This window comes from Artemia franciscana, chromosome 2 (assembly GCF_032884065.1).
Source record: "Artemia franciscana chromosome 2, ASM3288406v1, whole genome shotgun sequence".
Taxonomy (NCBI): Eukaryota; Metazoa; Arthropoda; class Branchiopoda; order Anostraca; family Artemiidae; genus Artemia; species Artemia franciscana.
The window spans coordinates 5,041,283-5,057,149 of record NC_088864.1 but is presented as its reverse complement, the minus strand read 5'-3'; the positions used below and the strand labels follow the sequence as shown (position 1 = coordinate 5,057,149).

Below are 15,867 nucleotides of genomic sequence, written 5' to 3'. Positions count from 1 at the left end.
CTATACATGACACTTACCGTAGTGCTTGCCAAGCTCTGAATTTATTGGAGACTGACCAACACTGGGATAACTGCATCGATGACGCGTGCGAAACGTCAACTCCAAGTCAAATTCGTGCATTGTTTGGCATCATACTAACAACTTGCTCTCTATCAGCTCCTAAAGAGTTATGGGAAAAATATAAATAAAAAATGTCCGAAGATGTACTCCGTCAAACGGTTAGAGACGTCAGATATGACTTTTGATTTTACATCAGAAATTTATAACTACACTTTAGTTATTATAGAAGATTTGTGCGTATGTATGGCAAACAAACCTCTTCAGGGTTTGGGAATGCCTTCGCCTAATCGTACCGCTGCTGTTTCGACATGTGTAGAATTGGATCGTGAACAAAGTTACAGTACGAGTGATCTATTGTCGTATGTACAAAATAACATTTCCAAGTTAACGTTGGAACAAAAAGACATTTATGATACGATAATGCATTGTGTCGATAACAACGTTGGAGAAATTTTCTTTTTGTATGCGCTAGGAGGTACTGGTAAAACGTTTGTGATGAAACTGATTCTGGCATCAATTCGATCAAAAAAATGATATAGCGTTGGCAATTGCGTCGTCCGGAATAGCCGCAACGCTGCTGGCTGGTGGAAGAACTTCTCATTCCGCTTTGAAATTGCCTCTGAATTTGCATTCTACAGAAACTCCCACGCGCAATATTTCCAAATCATCTGGGATGGGTAAAGTATTGCAGCAATGCAAACTTATTATTTGGGACGAGTGCACAATGGCACACAAAAAATCGGTCGAGGCTCTGGATCAATGTTTGAAAGATTTGCGAGGGAATCCCTTAGGCAGCACATTAAGATTGCTTGCGGGAGATTTCAGGCAAACATTACCTATAATACCTAGATCAACCCCCTGCAGACGAAATGAATACTTGCCTGAAAAATTCTAATTTATGGGCACACGTAAAAACATTAAAATTAACTACAAATATGCGTGTCCGATTGCAAAACGATGACTCTGGTCAAACATTTTCAGATCAATTGCTGGCAATTGGAAACGGAAAGCTCCCAGTAGACTCAATTTCAGGACGTATACAACTACCTGCTGAATTTTGTAATTTAGTGACGTCCAAAAATGAATTGATTGAAAAAGTATTTCCGAATATTCTAAACAATTATAAAAATAATAAATGGCTAAGTGAAAGAGCGATTCTTGCACCCAAAAATATAGACTTCCACGAAATCAACAATATTGTTTTGACCAAGATTCGAGACCAGGCAGCCCTTTACAAGTCATTCGACACAGTTTTGGAACCAAATGAGGCGGTTAATTATCCATCTCAATTTTTAGATTCCGTGGATCTTTCAGGGTTTCCACCACACGTGCTACAACTAAAAAAGGCGTACCAATAATACTGTTAAGAAATATCAACCCACCAAAGCTTTGAAATGGCACGCGACTTGCCGTAAAAAAAAAAACAATGGAAAACGTAATAGAGGCCACAATTTTGATAGGGCCTTTTGAGGGTGAGGCTGTTCTTATTCCTCGCATTCCCATGATTCTAACGGATCTGCCTTTTCAATTTAAAAGATTGCAATTCCCGATTCGATTAGCATTTGCAATCACCATCAACAAAGCTCAAGGTCAGTCATTAGAAAAATGTGGTATAGATCTTAATACCAATTGTTTTTCCCATTAACGATTGTACGTTGCATGTTCGAGGGTCGGTAAACCTGACAATCTATTTATATGCTGCGACAATTGGACAGCGAAGAATGTTATATATTCGCAAGTTTTACGCAGTTAATTTGTATTGTATCTATCTATCTATCTATCTATACAAAAACGAGTTGTGTGTATGCATGTTTGTTTGTTTGTAAAAAGAGCGTTTGCACATGACGTCATTATAAGTACATAAGGCTTTGTATATGCACAGACAATGGGAAAGCCAAGAATGTTGTATATTCACAAGTTTTACGTAGTTCAAAATACATATATAAATCTATCTATATTCATAGGTGGTACACATGGACACAAATTCAATGACGCGTAACTAATATGGCACCTAACGACTTACGCGCGCGGGGGGGCTGGGGGGGGGTTGCTCGAAGCGCCAACACCTACACTGACGTCATGTTTGTCGACTGACGAAATTAAAGACCGGGACATCGGGACACAAATGACGACTGGGACACCGGTACATAGGGAATATAAATGACGATCGGGACACTCAAAGAGAAAGCGACCGGGACAAAAGGAATGTTCGATTAGCAATCACCATCAACAAAGCACCGGGACACAAATGACGACCGGGACACAGGGAATATAAATGACGACCAGGACACTCAAAGAGAAATAACAGACCGGGACACCGGAACACAAATGACGACCGGGACAAAAATGACGACCGGGACACAGGGAATATAAATGACGACCGCGACACTCAAAGTGAAATTACAAACTGGGACACCGGGACAAAAATGACGACCGGGACACAGGGAAATAAGAGCAACGGGGATGCCGGAGGATATATAAATGGGGACACAGGGAATGTTCGATTAGCAATCACCATCAACAAAGCTCAAGGGCAATCATTAGAATAATGAGGTATAGATCTGAATACAGATTGTTTTACCCATGGAAAATTTAATGTTGCATGTTCAAGAGTCGGTAAACCTGACAATCTATTTATATGCACAGACAATGGGACAGCCAAGAATGTTGTATATTCGCAAGTGTTACGTAGGTAAAAATATACATATATATATATACTAGCTGTGGCGCTTCGCGCCACTCCAACACCTAGTTGGTGGGGCGCTTCGCGCCCCCCCCAAGCCCCCCCGCGCGCGTAAGTCGTTACGCGCCATATTAGTTACGCGCCATATTAGTTACGCGCCATTGTAGTTGTGTCCCTGTGTCCACCTGTGAATATAGATAGATTTATATATGTGTTTCAAACTACGTAAAAATTGCGAATATACAACATTCTTGGCTTTCCCATTGTCTGTCCATATACAAAGCCGTATGTACTAATAATGACGTCATATGCAAACGCTCTTTTTACAAACAAACAAACATGCATACACACAACTCGTTTTTATATAGATAGATAGATAGATAGATACAATACAAATTAACTACGTAAAACTTGTGAATATACAACAGTCTTCGCTGTCCCATTGTCTGTGCGTATAAATAGATTGTCAGGTTTACCGACCCTCAAAGATGCAACATACAATTGTACATTGGTAAAGCAATCTGTATTAAGATCTATACCGCATTTTTCTAGTGATTGCCCTTGAGCTTTGTTGATGGTGGTTGCAAATGCTAATCGAATTGGGAATTGCAATCTTTTAAATGAAAAAGCAGATCCGTTGGAATCATGGGAATGCGAGGAATAAGAACAGCCTCACCCTCATAAGGCCCTGTCAAGATTGTGGCATCTATTAGGTTTTCCATTGTTTTTTTTTTACGGCAAGTCGTCATTTATAACTGCATCTCGCAAATGAATGTATTGTTCAGAGCGGAGCTTGGTCTGATTCAGGCGGATATATAGCAAACGTTCTGATTCAATTTTAGCATACATATCCACGACAAATTGGTGAAACAATTCACGGCATTTTAAAATATAATTTTCTTCATCCTGCCGAATCATTAGTCTATAGGAATAATAATGCATTGCACTGCATTTCTTATTCATTTCTTTGTTAGTGGCTGGATTCATCAATTTAATATTAAAGTGATAGCCGTCGGCTCCATCCCAAAAAATGATAGGATATTGTAGGGCATCGTAGCATCGATGAGTTTCAGCAATTCTTAACAACTGAGCGTTTCGCTTATGTAGAATAATATCTCGAGGTAAAAACTGATCACCGACCATAACGATTGCCACTTCGTCGATAGTCGGAGCATTGTATCTACGCACATGTTGGCCAGGAGGCGTTTTGTCAGCGGAAATAACAATTTTATGAGTATCAGTAGGCATCAAATCGATGGCTGTTTTGAACAGACGCACTAAATTATTATTTTCGTGGAAAAGATGTTGCAATTGGGAAACGATTGTCCTTTCAACGTTGGGAGAAATTTCGCAACGTGCGTTCAATTCAGAATTTCTATCACTGATGAAGTACAATTGTAAAAATTTATGATTCTCGCCTGAGAATGGTAGAAGGGACCCTGCTTTATGATATATTTGCCCTTTTACTTTGAAAGTAGACATAAATTGATCTGGATTTTCGATTTGGGCTCCAAACGACGTCATTTGGAAACATGAGTTGTATTGTCTGATTTTTGACAAAAAACGCTTAGATTCTGACGTAGTTCCAGTAAGGAAAGTCTTCAATGGCTCTGGTGGTGCAGCCAATAGAGGAAGTTTAACTTTTCCTGAGGCGCAACACATTCCCATTGTTTCACCATTGAATTTCAAGGCCTTGCAATAGGGACAAATTTTAGACATTGTCCCGATTTGAACACATCTACTCAAGCTATAATCATCGACTGGGTTGTACCTGAATGCCAGGCGATAACTTTCAGATTGCTCTGATTCCTCGGCACGCTTTCTTTTCTTACTTTCTCTATCAGCAGCAAGCCTGATTTCTTGCTGTTCTTGTAATTCCTCGGCACGCTTTCTTTTCTTACTTTCTCTATCAGCAGCAAGCCTGATTTCTTGCTGTTCTTGTGATTCCTCGGCACGCTTTCTTTTCTTACTTTCTCTATCAGCAGCAAGCCTGATTTCTTGCTGTTCTTGTAATTCCTCGGCACGCCTTCTTTTTTCACATTCTCTTTTAGCAGCAAGTCTGCTTCTGCGTTGCTCTGGTAGTTCCTCGGCATGCTTTCTGTTCTTTCTTTCTCTATCAGCCTCAAGCCTGTTTCCCTGCTGGTCTTTTGATTCCTCGGCACGCCTTCTTTTTTCACTTTCTCTTTTAGCAGCAAGTCTGCTTCTGCGTTGCTCTGGTAGTTCCTCGGCATGCTTTCTGTTCTTTCTTTCTCTATCAGCCTCAAGCCTGTTTCCCTGCTGGTCTTTTGATTCCTCGGCACGCCTTCTTTTTTCACTTTCTCTTTTAGCAGCAAGTCTGCTTTCGCGTTGCTCTGGTAGTTCCTCGGCACGCTTTCTTTTCTGACTTTCTCTATCAGCAGCAAGTTTTTTGGCATAGACTCTTTGAGCATCTTCATCAGTCATTGTAAACTTAAACATTAATAGATTTCTACGCGAACATATGTCTTATATAACTTGAATGACGTCACCTTCAAAGCAAAAATGACGGCAACTAATTTCATGACGTCAGCCGAAACATGACGTCACCTGATCCACAGATCCACAGACAGACAGACAACTTATTTTTATATATATAGATATATCTATCTATATTTACAGGTGGGACACAGGGACACAATCTATATATATAAAAATAAGTTGTCTGTCTGTCTGTGGATCAGGTGACGTCATGTTTCTGTGTCGGCTGACGTCATGTTTTCGACTGACGAAATTACAGACCGGGACATCGGGACACAAATGACGACCGGGACACCGGCACATAGAGAATATAAATGACGACCGGGACACAAGGAATGTTCGATTAGCAATCACCATCAACAAAGCACCGGGACACAAATTAAAGGTAAAAAACTAAAACCTAAAAAAAGACCAATTCAAAAACGAATGTATATACAGACCGGGACACAAATGACGACCGGGACACCGGGACATGATGACCGGGACACAGGGACACAACTACAACAGGGACTCCGGGGGGCTCAGGGGGATATATAAATGACGATGGCGACACAGGGAATCGTCGATTAGCAATCACCATCAACAAAGCTCAAGGGCAATCATTAGAATCATAAGGTATAGATCTGAATACGGATTGTTTTCCCATGGACCATTATATGTTGCATGTTCAAGAGTCGTTAAACCTGACATTCTATTTATATGCACAGATAATGGGACAGCAAAGAATGTTGTATATTCGCAAGTTTTACGTAGTTAAAAACATATATATATATATATATATATATATATATATATATATATATATATATATATATATATATATATATATATATATATATATATATATATATGAATATATCTATATTCACAGGTGGGACATAGGGACACAACTACAATGGCACGTAACTAATATGGCGCGTAACGACTTACGCGCGCGGGGGGGGCTTGGGGGGGCGCGAAGCGCCCCCACCAACTAGGTGTTGGGTTGGCGCGAAGCGCCACCCCAACAGCTAGTAGGGAATATAAATGACGACCGGGACACTCAAAGAGAAAGCGACTGGGACACAAGGAATTTTCGATTAGCAATCAGGGACACAGGGAAACAACAACAACGGGGACGCCGGGGTGCACAGGGGGATATATAAATGACGACGGGGACACAGGGAATGTTCGATTAGCAATCACCATCAACAAAGCTCAAGGGCAATCATTAGAATAATAAGGTGTAGATCTGAATACAGATTGTTTTTCCCATGGACAATTATATGTTGCATGTTCAAGAGTGGGTAAACCTGACAATCTATTTATATGCACAGACAATGGGACAGCCAAGAATGTTGTATATTCGCAAGCTTTGCGTAGTTAAAAATATATTTATATCTATCTATATTTACAGGTGGGACACAGGGACATAACTACAATGGCGCGTAACGACTTACGCGTGCGGGTGGGCTTGGGGGGTTGCGAAGCGCCCCCACCAACTAGGTGTTGGGGTGGCGCGAAGCGCCACCCCAACAGCTAGTATATGTATCTATATATATATAAAAATAAGTTGTCTGTCTGTGTGTCTGTCTGTGGATCAGGTGACGTCATGTTTCTGTGTTGACTGACGTCATGAAATTAGTTGTCGTCATTTTTGCTTTGACGGTGACGTCATTCAAGATATTTAAGACATATGTTCACGTAGAAATCTATTAATGTTTAAGTTTAAAATGACTGATGAACTTACAATGGCAAAAGCCGATGAAGATGCTCAAAGAGTCTATGCCAAAAAACTTGCTGCTGATAGAGAAAGTCAGAAAAGAAAGCGTGCCGAGGAATCAAAAGAACAGCAAGGAAACAGGCTTGAGGCTAAAGAACGCAAAACCGCGCAGTTAGATGAAGATCCACCTGGACAGCGAGAGTCAAAACATATCAAAACTGAAAATGATAGCGATGATGATTGGGTTTGCGATTTTGACTTGGATAAGGTCATCAATGCCTACCAGATTTTAGTTAAAAAAACAAAAGTTCGGCGATATTTTTTTCATAGTGAAGCCAGTCAGTCGACGGCCAACCTACCATCTTCAAAGATACCACGATAGGAAGACTCTACACCGTTCACCCCAATCAACATGAATGCTTCTTTCTACGCCTGCTTTTGGTGAATGTACCCGGTCCGACATCCTTTGAGTATTTGAGAACTGTAAACGGTACTATACATGACACTTACCGTAGTGCATGCCAAGCTCTGAATTTATTGAAGAATGACCAACACTGGGATAACTGCATCAATGACGCGTGCGAAACGTCAACCCCAAGTCAAATTCGTGCATTGTTTCGCATCATTTTAACAAATTGCTCTCCATCAGCTCCTACAGAGTTATGGGAAAAATATAAGTCAAAAATGTCCGAAGATATACTCCATCGAAAACAGTTAGAGACGTCAGATATGACTTTTGATTTTACATCAGAAATTTATAACTACACTTTAGTTATTATAGAAGATTTGTGCGTACGTATGGCAAACAAACCTCTTCAGGATTTGGGAATGCCTTCACCTAACCGTATCGCTGCTGTTTCGACATGTGTAGAATTGGATCGTGAACAAAGTTTCAGTACGAGTGATCTATTGTCGTATGTACAAAATAACATTTCCAAGTTAACGTCGGAACAAAAAGACATTTATGATACGATAATGCATTGTGTCGATAACAACGTTGGAGAAATTTTCTTTTTGGATGCGCCAGGAGGTACTGGTAAAATGTTTGTGATAAAACTGATTCTGGCATCAATTTGATCAAAAAATGATATAGCGTTGGCAATTGCGTCGTCCGGAATAGCCGCAACATTGCTGCCTGGTGGAAGAACTGCTCATTGCGCTTTGAAATTGCCTCTCAATTTGCATTCTACAGAAACTCCCACGTGCAATATTTCCAAATCATCTGGGATGGGTAAAGTATTGCTGCAATGCAAACTTATTATTTGGGATGAGTGCACAATGGCACACAAAAAATCGCTCGAGGCTCTGGATCAATGCTTGAAAGATTTGAGAGGGAAGTCGAAACCCTTTGGCAGCACATTAATATTGCTTGCGGGAGATTTCAGGCAAACATTACCTATAACACCTAGATCAACTCCTGCAGACGAAATGAATGCTTGCCTGAAAAATTCTAATTTATGGGCACACGTAAAAATATTAAAATTAACTACAAATATGCGTGTCCGATTGCAAAACGATGACTCTGGTCAAACATTTTCAGATCAATTGCTGGCAATTGGAAACGGAAAGCTCCCAGTAGACTCAATTTCAGGACGTATACAACTACCTGCTGATTTCTGTAATTTAGTGACGTCCAAAAATGAATTGATTGAAAAAGTATTTCCGAATATTCTAAAAAATTATAAAAATAATAAATGGCTAAGTGAAAGAGCGATTCTCGCACCCAAAAATATAGACATCCACGAAATCAACAATATTGTTTTGACCAAGATTCTAGACCAGGCAGTCCTTTACAAGTCAGTCGACACAGTTTTGGAACCAAATGAAGCGGTTAATTATCCATCTGAATTTTTAAATTCCATAGATCTTTCAGGGTTTCCACCACACGTGCTACAACTAAAAATAGGCGTACCAATAATACTTTTAAGAAATATCAACCCACCAAAGCTTTGCAATGGCACGCGACTTGCCGTAAAAAAAAAAACAATGGAAAACCTAATAGAGGCCACAATCTTGACAGGGCCTTTTGAGGGTGAGGCTGTTCTTATTCCTCGCATTCCCATGATTCCAACGGATCTGCCTTTTCAATTTAAAAGATTGCAATTCCCAATTCGATTAGCATTTGCAATCACCATTAACAAAGCTCAAGGTCAATCATTAGAAAAAATGTGGTATAGATCTTAATACTGATTGTTTTTCCCATGGACAATTGTACGTTGCATGTTCGAGGGTCGGTAAACCTGACAATCTATTTATATGCAGCGACAATTGGACAGCGAAGAATGTTGTATATTCGCAAGTTTTACGCAGTTAATTTGTATTGTATCTATCTATCTATCTATCTATATAAAAACGAGTTGTGTGTATGCATGTTTGTTTGTTTGTAAAAAGAGCGTTTGCATATGACGTCATTATTAGTACATACGGCTTTGTATATGCACAGACAATGGGAAAGTCAAGAATGTTGTATATTCGCAATTTTTACTTAGTTTAACTCCTGCAGACGAAATGAATGCTTGCCTGAAAAATTCTAATTTATGGGCACACGTAAAAATATTAAAATTATCTACAAATTTGCGTGTCCGATTGCAAAACGATGACTCTGGTCAAACATTTTCAGATCAATTGCTGGCAATTGGAAACGGCAAGCTCCCAGTAGGGGGAAAGCCAAGAATGTTGTATATTCGCAATTTTTACGTAGTTTGAAACACATATATAAATCTATCTATATTCACAGGTGGGACACAGGGACACAACTACAATGGCGCGTAACTAATATGGCGCGTAACGACTTACGCGCGCGGGGGGGCTTGGGGGGGCGCGAAGCGCCCCACCAACTAGGTGTTGGGGTGGCGCGAAGCGCCACCCCAACAGCTAGTATATATATAAAAATAAGTTGTTTGTCTGTGTGTCTGTCGACTGACGTCATGTTTGTGTGTCGACTGACGTCATTATAAGGACACCGGGACACAAATAACGACCGGGACACGGGAAATATAAATGATGACCGGGACACAGGGACACAACTACAACGGGGACGCCGGGGGCACAGGGGGGATATATAAATGACGACCGGGACACAGGGAAGGTTCGATTAGCAATCATGGACAATCATATGTTGCATGTTCAAGAGTCGGTAAACCTGACAATCTATTTATATGCACAGACAATGGGACAGCGATGTTTGTCGACTGACGTCATGTTTGTCGACTGACGAAATTACAGACCGGAACACCGGGACATAAATGACGACCGGGACGCAGGGAATATAAATGACGACCGGGACACTCAAAGAGAAATTACAGACTGGGACACCGGGACACAAATAACGACCGGGACACAGGGAATATAAATGACGACCGGGACACAGGGACACAACTACAACGGTGATACCGGGGGGCAAAGGGGAATATATAAATGATGACGGGGACACAGGGAATGTTCGATTAGCAATCACCATCAACAAAGCTCAAGGGCAATTATTAGAATAATGAGGTATAGATCTGAATACTGATTGTTTTTCCCATGGACAATTATATGTTGCATTTTCAAGAGTCGGTAAACCTGACAATCTATTTATATGCACAGGCAATGGGACAGCAAAGAATGTTGTATATTCGCAAGTTTTACGTAGTTAAAAACATATATATATATATATATATATATATATATATATATATATATATATATATATATATATATATATATATATATATATATATATATATGTATATATATATATATATATATATATATATATATATATATATATATATATTCACAGTTGGGACACAGGGACACTACTACAATGGCGCGTAACGACTTACGCGTGCGGGGGGGCTTGGGGGGCGCGAAGCGCCCCCACCAACTAGGTGTTGGGATGGCGCGAAGCGCCACCCCAACAGCTAGTGTTATATATTTTTCATGAAAACGAGAGTTTTAAGAGAAATCCCCAGGTTTGCATTTATCACTTTAAATTATTTACTATGTCTTTACATTTTAGTTCATACTCGAAGATTACAGGTTAGATGATGTTCTCAATTTTATGGAAAGAGATGATCTGAGGAGACTAAATTTGAGGTAAGTTCTTCCTCTATTTTTTAAATTTCCTTTAGAATTTTTGGGTCTTAGATGTAAATGCATACCTTTTAGTTCGATTCTGTGAGGTAGATGTTAATGTGTCTTTTTTATCCTTTTTTTTTATAATTATTAAAATCCAATTTATATTCCTTTCAAATGATCCATGCGTGTTGAATAATCCTTACAATCTGTTTGCAAGAGTTTTATCTTTTTCATCGTTTTACAGAGAAATGGGGGGGGGGTGTACATTTTAAAGCTAGTTGAATCGGTTAATGCTAAGTGAAGTTTAGTCAAGGAAGAATCGTTTCTCTTTCTCTCTTAGTACTTTTGCTCTGATTGAAATTGGAGACCCTCATACAAATAATTGACAATTCGTTCTTCAAATCATTCATATTCTCTTGATATTCAATTAACGCCTTAGTTAATCCTGGATTCTGTTATCAGACAAACTTCCAAAATTATATTTTTTTTATATTTCAATTCTCTGAATTTGGTTTTCAGTTGTTTGGTTAAAGGGAAGGGGGATTCCCCTTGGGAAGAGAATCTTTTATATTAAAATGAATTTTATTTGCATATCTTTTTTGGACTCTTTGCATATGCTATCAAATTTAACTAATTAACTAATTTACGTAAATGTATGGAAAATGAAAACTTTATTCAGTGCGGGATTAACTCTATTGTGGACATACTGACATTTAAAAGAAATCGATGTTCGTGTTTATCGATTTAGTTCATTATCATATTTTTCGATCCGATTCCCCATTGGAGGAAAATTTTGCAGGAAAACATTCCTCGCATAGGGGTGGGGGGCTCAAATACTTTAAATATAAAAATAGATGGTTTTTACTACATAGGGAGGGATTTTGCGTGGTGGAGGCGGAATTTTCTTCGGAATTTCTTTCTTTTGAGATTGCAACAACGCACGACGGGTAAGCTAGTTTTCTTTAATTGAGCATTTATGCTTTTTAATTTGGAGTATTTTATTTTAGAGCCAGAGGTGAACTTCTATAATTTTGTTTGATAGCAACGATTTCAATTATCACTAACTATGCTCCCACATTTCTTGTTTCTCTAGTTGATCATTTCTGCCTTTTAATTTGGAATGTTTTTTTTTTAGAGCCATAGTTGAATTTCTATAATTTTGTTTATTACTTTTCATTAAAACAATTTCAATTGTCACTACATATGCTCTCGCACTTCTTGTTTCTCTAGTTGATCATTTATGCTTTTTACTTTGGATTATTTTATTTTAGAGCCGGAGTTGAATTTCTACAATTTTGTTTGTTACTTTTCATTGCAACATTGTCAATTATTACTAACTTTGCTCTCGCACTTCTTGTTTCTCTAGTTGATCATTTATGCTTTTTAATTTGGATGATTTTATTTTGGAGCAGGAGTTGAATTTCTATAATTTTGTTTATTACTTTTCATTGCAACAATGTCAATTATCACTAACTTTGCTCTCGCACTTCTTGTTTCTCTAGTTGATCATATCTGCCTTTTAATTTGGAGTGTTTTTTTTAGAGCCATAGTTGAATTTTTATAATTTTGTTTATTACTTTTCATTAAAACAATTTCAATTATCCCTAACTTTGCTCTCGCACTTCTTGTTTCTCTAGTTGATCATTTATACTTTTTAATTTGGATTATTTTATTTTAGAACCAGAGTTGAATTTCTATAATTTTGTTTGATAGCCACGATTTCAATTATCACTAACTATGCTCCCACATTTCTTGTTTCTCCAGTTGATCATATCTGCCTTTTAATTTGGAGTGTTTTTTTTAGAGCCATAGTTGAATTTTTATAATTTTGTTTATTACTTTTCATTAAAACAATTTCAATTATCACTAACTTTGCTCTCGCACTTCTTGTTTCTCTAGTTGATCATTTATACTTTTTAATTTGGATTATTTTATTTTAGAACCAGAGTTGAATTTCTATAATTTTGTTTATTACTTTTCATTGCAACAATGTCAATTATCACTAACTTTGCTCTCGCACTTCTTGTTTCTCTAGTTGATCATTTATGCTTTTTAATTTGGATTATTTTATTTTAGAGCCATAGTTGAACTTCTATAATTTTGTTTATTACTTTTCATTGCAACAATGTCAGTTATCACTAACTTTGCTCTCGCACTTCTTGTTTCTCTAGTTGATCATTTATGCTTTTTAATTTGGGTTATTTTATATTAGAGCCGGAGTTGAATTTCTATAATTTTGTTTGATAACAACGATTTCAATTATCACTAACTATGCTCCCACATTTCTTGTTTCTCTAGTTGATCATATCTGCCTTTTAATTTGGAGTGTTTTTTTTAGAGCCATAGTTGAATTTTTATAATTTTGTTTATTACTTTTCATTAAAACAATTTCAATTATCACTAACTTTGCTCTCGCACTTCTTGTTTCTCTAGTTGATCATTTATGCTTTTTAATTTGGGTTATTTTATATTAGAGCCGGAGTTGAATTTCTATAATTTTGTTTGATAGCCACGATTTCAATTATCACTAACTATGCTCCCACATTTCTTGTTTCTCTAGTTGATCATATCTGCCTTTTAATTTGGAGTGTTTTTTTTAGAGCCATAGTTGAATTTTTATAATTTTGTTTATTACTTTTCATTAAAACAATTTCAATTATCACTAACTTTGCTCTCGCACTTCTTGTTTCTCTAGTTGATCATTTCTGCTTTTTAATTTGGATTATTTTATTTTAGAGCCGGAGTTGAATTTCTATAATTTTGTTTATTACTTTTCATTGCAACAATGTCAATTATCACTAACTTTGCTCTCGCACTTCTTGTTTCTCTAGTTGATCATATATGCTTTTTAATTTGGATTGTTTTATTTTAGAGCCAGGGTTCTACTTGTATAATTTTGTTTGTTACTTTTCAATGCAACAATGTCAATTATCACTAACTTTGCTCTCACACTTCTTGTTTCTCTAGTTGATCATTTATGCTTTTTAATTTGGATTATTTTATTTTAGAGCTGGAGTCGAATTTCTATAATTTTGTTTATTACTTTTCATTGCAACAATGTCAATTATTACTAAATTTGCTTTCGCACTTGTTGTTTCTCTAGTTGATCATATATGCTTTTTAATTTGGATTATTTTGTTTTAGAGCCATAGTTGAACTTTTATAATTTTGTTTATTACTTTTCATTGCAGCAATGTCAATTATCACTAACTATGCTCCCACATTTCTTGTTTCTCTAGTTGATCATATCTGCCTTTTAATTTTGAGTGTTTTTTTTAGAGCCATAGTTGAATTTCTATCATTTTGTTTATTACTTTCGATTAAAACAATTTCAATTGTCACTACATATGCTCTCGCACTTCTTGTTTCTCTAGTTGATCATTTATGCTTTTTAATTTGGATTATTTTATTTTAGAGCCGGAGTTGAATTTCTATAATTTTGTTTATTACTTTTCATTGCAACAATGTCAATTATCACTAACTTTGCTCTCGCACTTCTTGTTTCTCTAGTTGATCATTTATGCTTTTTAATCTGGGTTATTTTATTTTAGAGCCATAACTGAACTTCTATAATTTTGTTTATTACTTTCATTGCAACAATGTCAATATCACTAACTTTGCTCTCGCACTTCTTGTTTCTCTAGTTGATCATTTATGCTTTTTAATTTGGATTATTTTATTTTAGAGCCGGAGTTGAATTTCTATAATTTTGTTTGATAGCAACGATTTCAATTATCACTAACTATGCTCCCACATTTCTTGTTTCTCTAGTTGATCATATCTGCCTTTTAATTTGGAGTGTTTTTTTTTTTAGAGCCATAGTTGAATTTCTATAATTCTGTTTATTACTTTTCATTAAAACAATTTCAATGATCACTACATATGCTCTCGCACTTCTTGTTTCTCTAGTTGATCATTTATACTTTATAATTTGGATTATTTTATTTTAGAGCCGGAGTTGAATTTCTATAATTTTGTTTGTTACTTTTCATTGTAACAATGTCAATTATGACTAACTTTGCTCTCGCACTTCTTGTTTCTCTAGTTGATCATATATGCTTTTTAATTTGGATTATTTTATTTTAGAGCCATAGTTGAACTTCTATAATTTTGTTTATTACTTTTCATTACAACAATGTCAATTATCACTAACTATGCTCCCACATTTCTTGTTTCTCTAGTTGATCATATCTGCCTTTTAATTTGGAGTGTTTTTTTTTAGAGCCATAGTTGAATTTCTATAATTTTGTTTATTACTTTTCATTAAAACAATATCAATGGTCACTACATATGTTCTCGCACTTCTTGTTTCTCTAGTTGATCATTTATGCTTTTTAATTTGGATTATTTTATTTTAGAGCCGGAGTTGAATTTCTATAATTTTGTTTGTTACTTTTCATTGCAACAACTTCAATTATCACTAACTTTGCTTTCGCACTTCTTGTTTCTCTAGTTGATCGTTTATGCTTTTTAATTTGGATTATTTTATTTTAGAGTCATAGTTGAACTTCTATAATTTTGTTTATTACTTTTCATTGCAACAATGTCAATTATCACTAACTTTGCTCTCGCACTTCTTGTTTCTCTAGTTGATCATTTATGCTTTTTAATTTGGATTATTATATTTTAGAGCCGGAGTTGAGTTTCTATAATTTTGTTTGTTACTTTTCATTGCAACAATGTCAATTATCACTAACTTTGCTTTCGCACTTCTTGTTTCTCTAGTTGATCATTTATGCTTTTTAATTTGGATTATTTAATTTTAGAGCCATAGTTGAACTTCTATAATTTTGTTTATTACTTTTCATTGCAACAATTTCAATTGTGACTACATATGCTCTCGCACTTCTTGTTTCTCTGGTTG

General features: G+C 36.6%; 1 protein-coding gene across 1 annotated transcript in view; it reads left to right on the top strand.

Annotated features, from left to right (window-relative positions):
• Positions 1–15,867, top strand: part of LOC136036325 (mitogen-activated protein kinase kinase kinase 15-like) — a 35,326-nt gene that overhangs the window by 10,315 nt on the left and 9,144 nt on the right. The window contains exon 3 of the mRNA XM_065718483.1: positions 10,945–11,021. Coding sequence (XP_065574555.1) covers positions 10,945–11,021 — 77 coding nt within the window. The remainder of the gene's footprint in view (positions 1–10,944; positions 11,022–15,867) is intronic.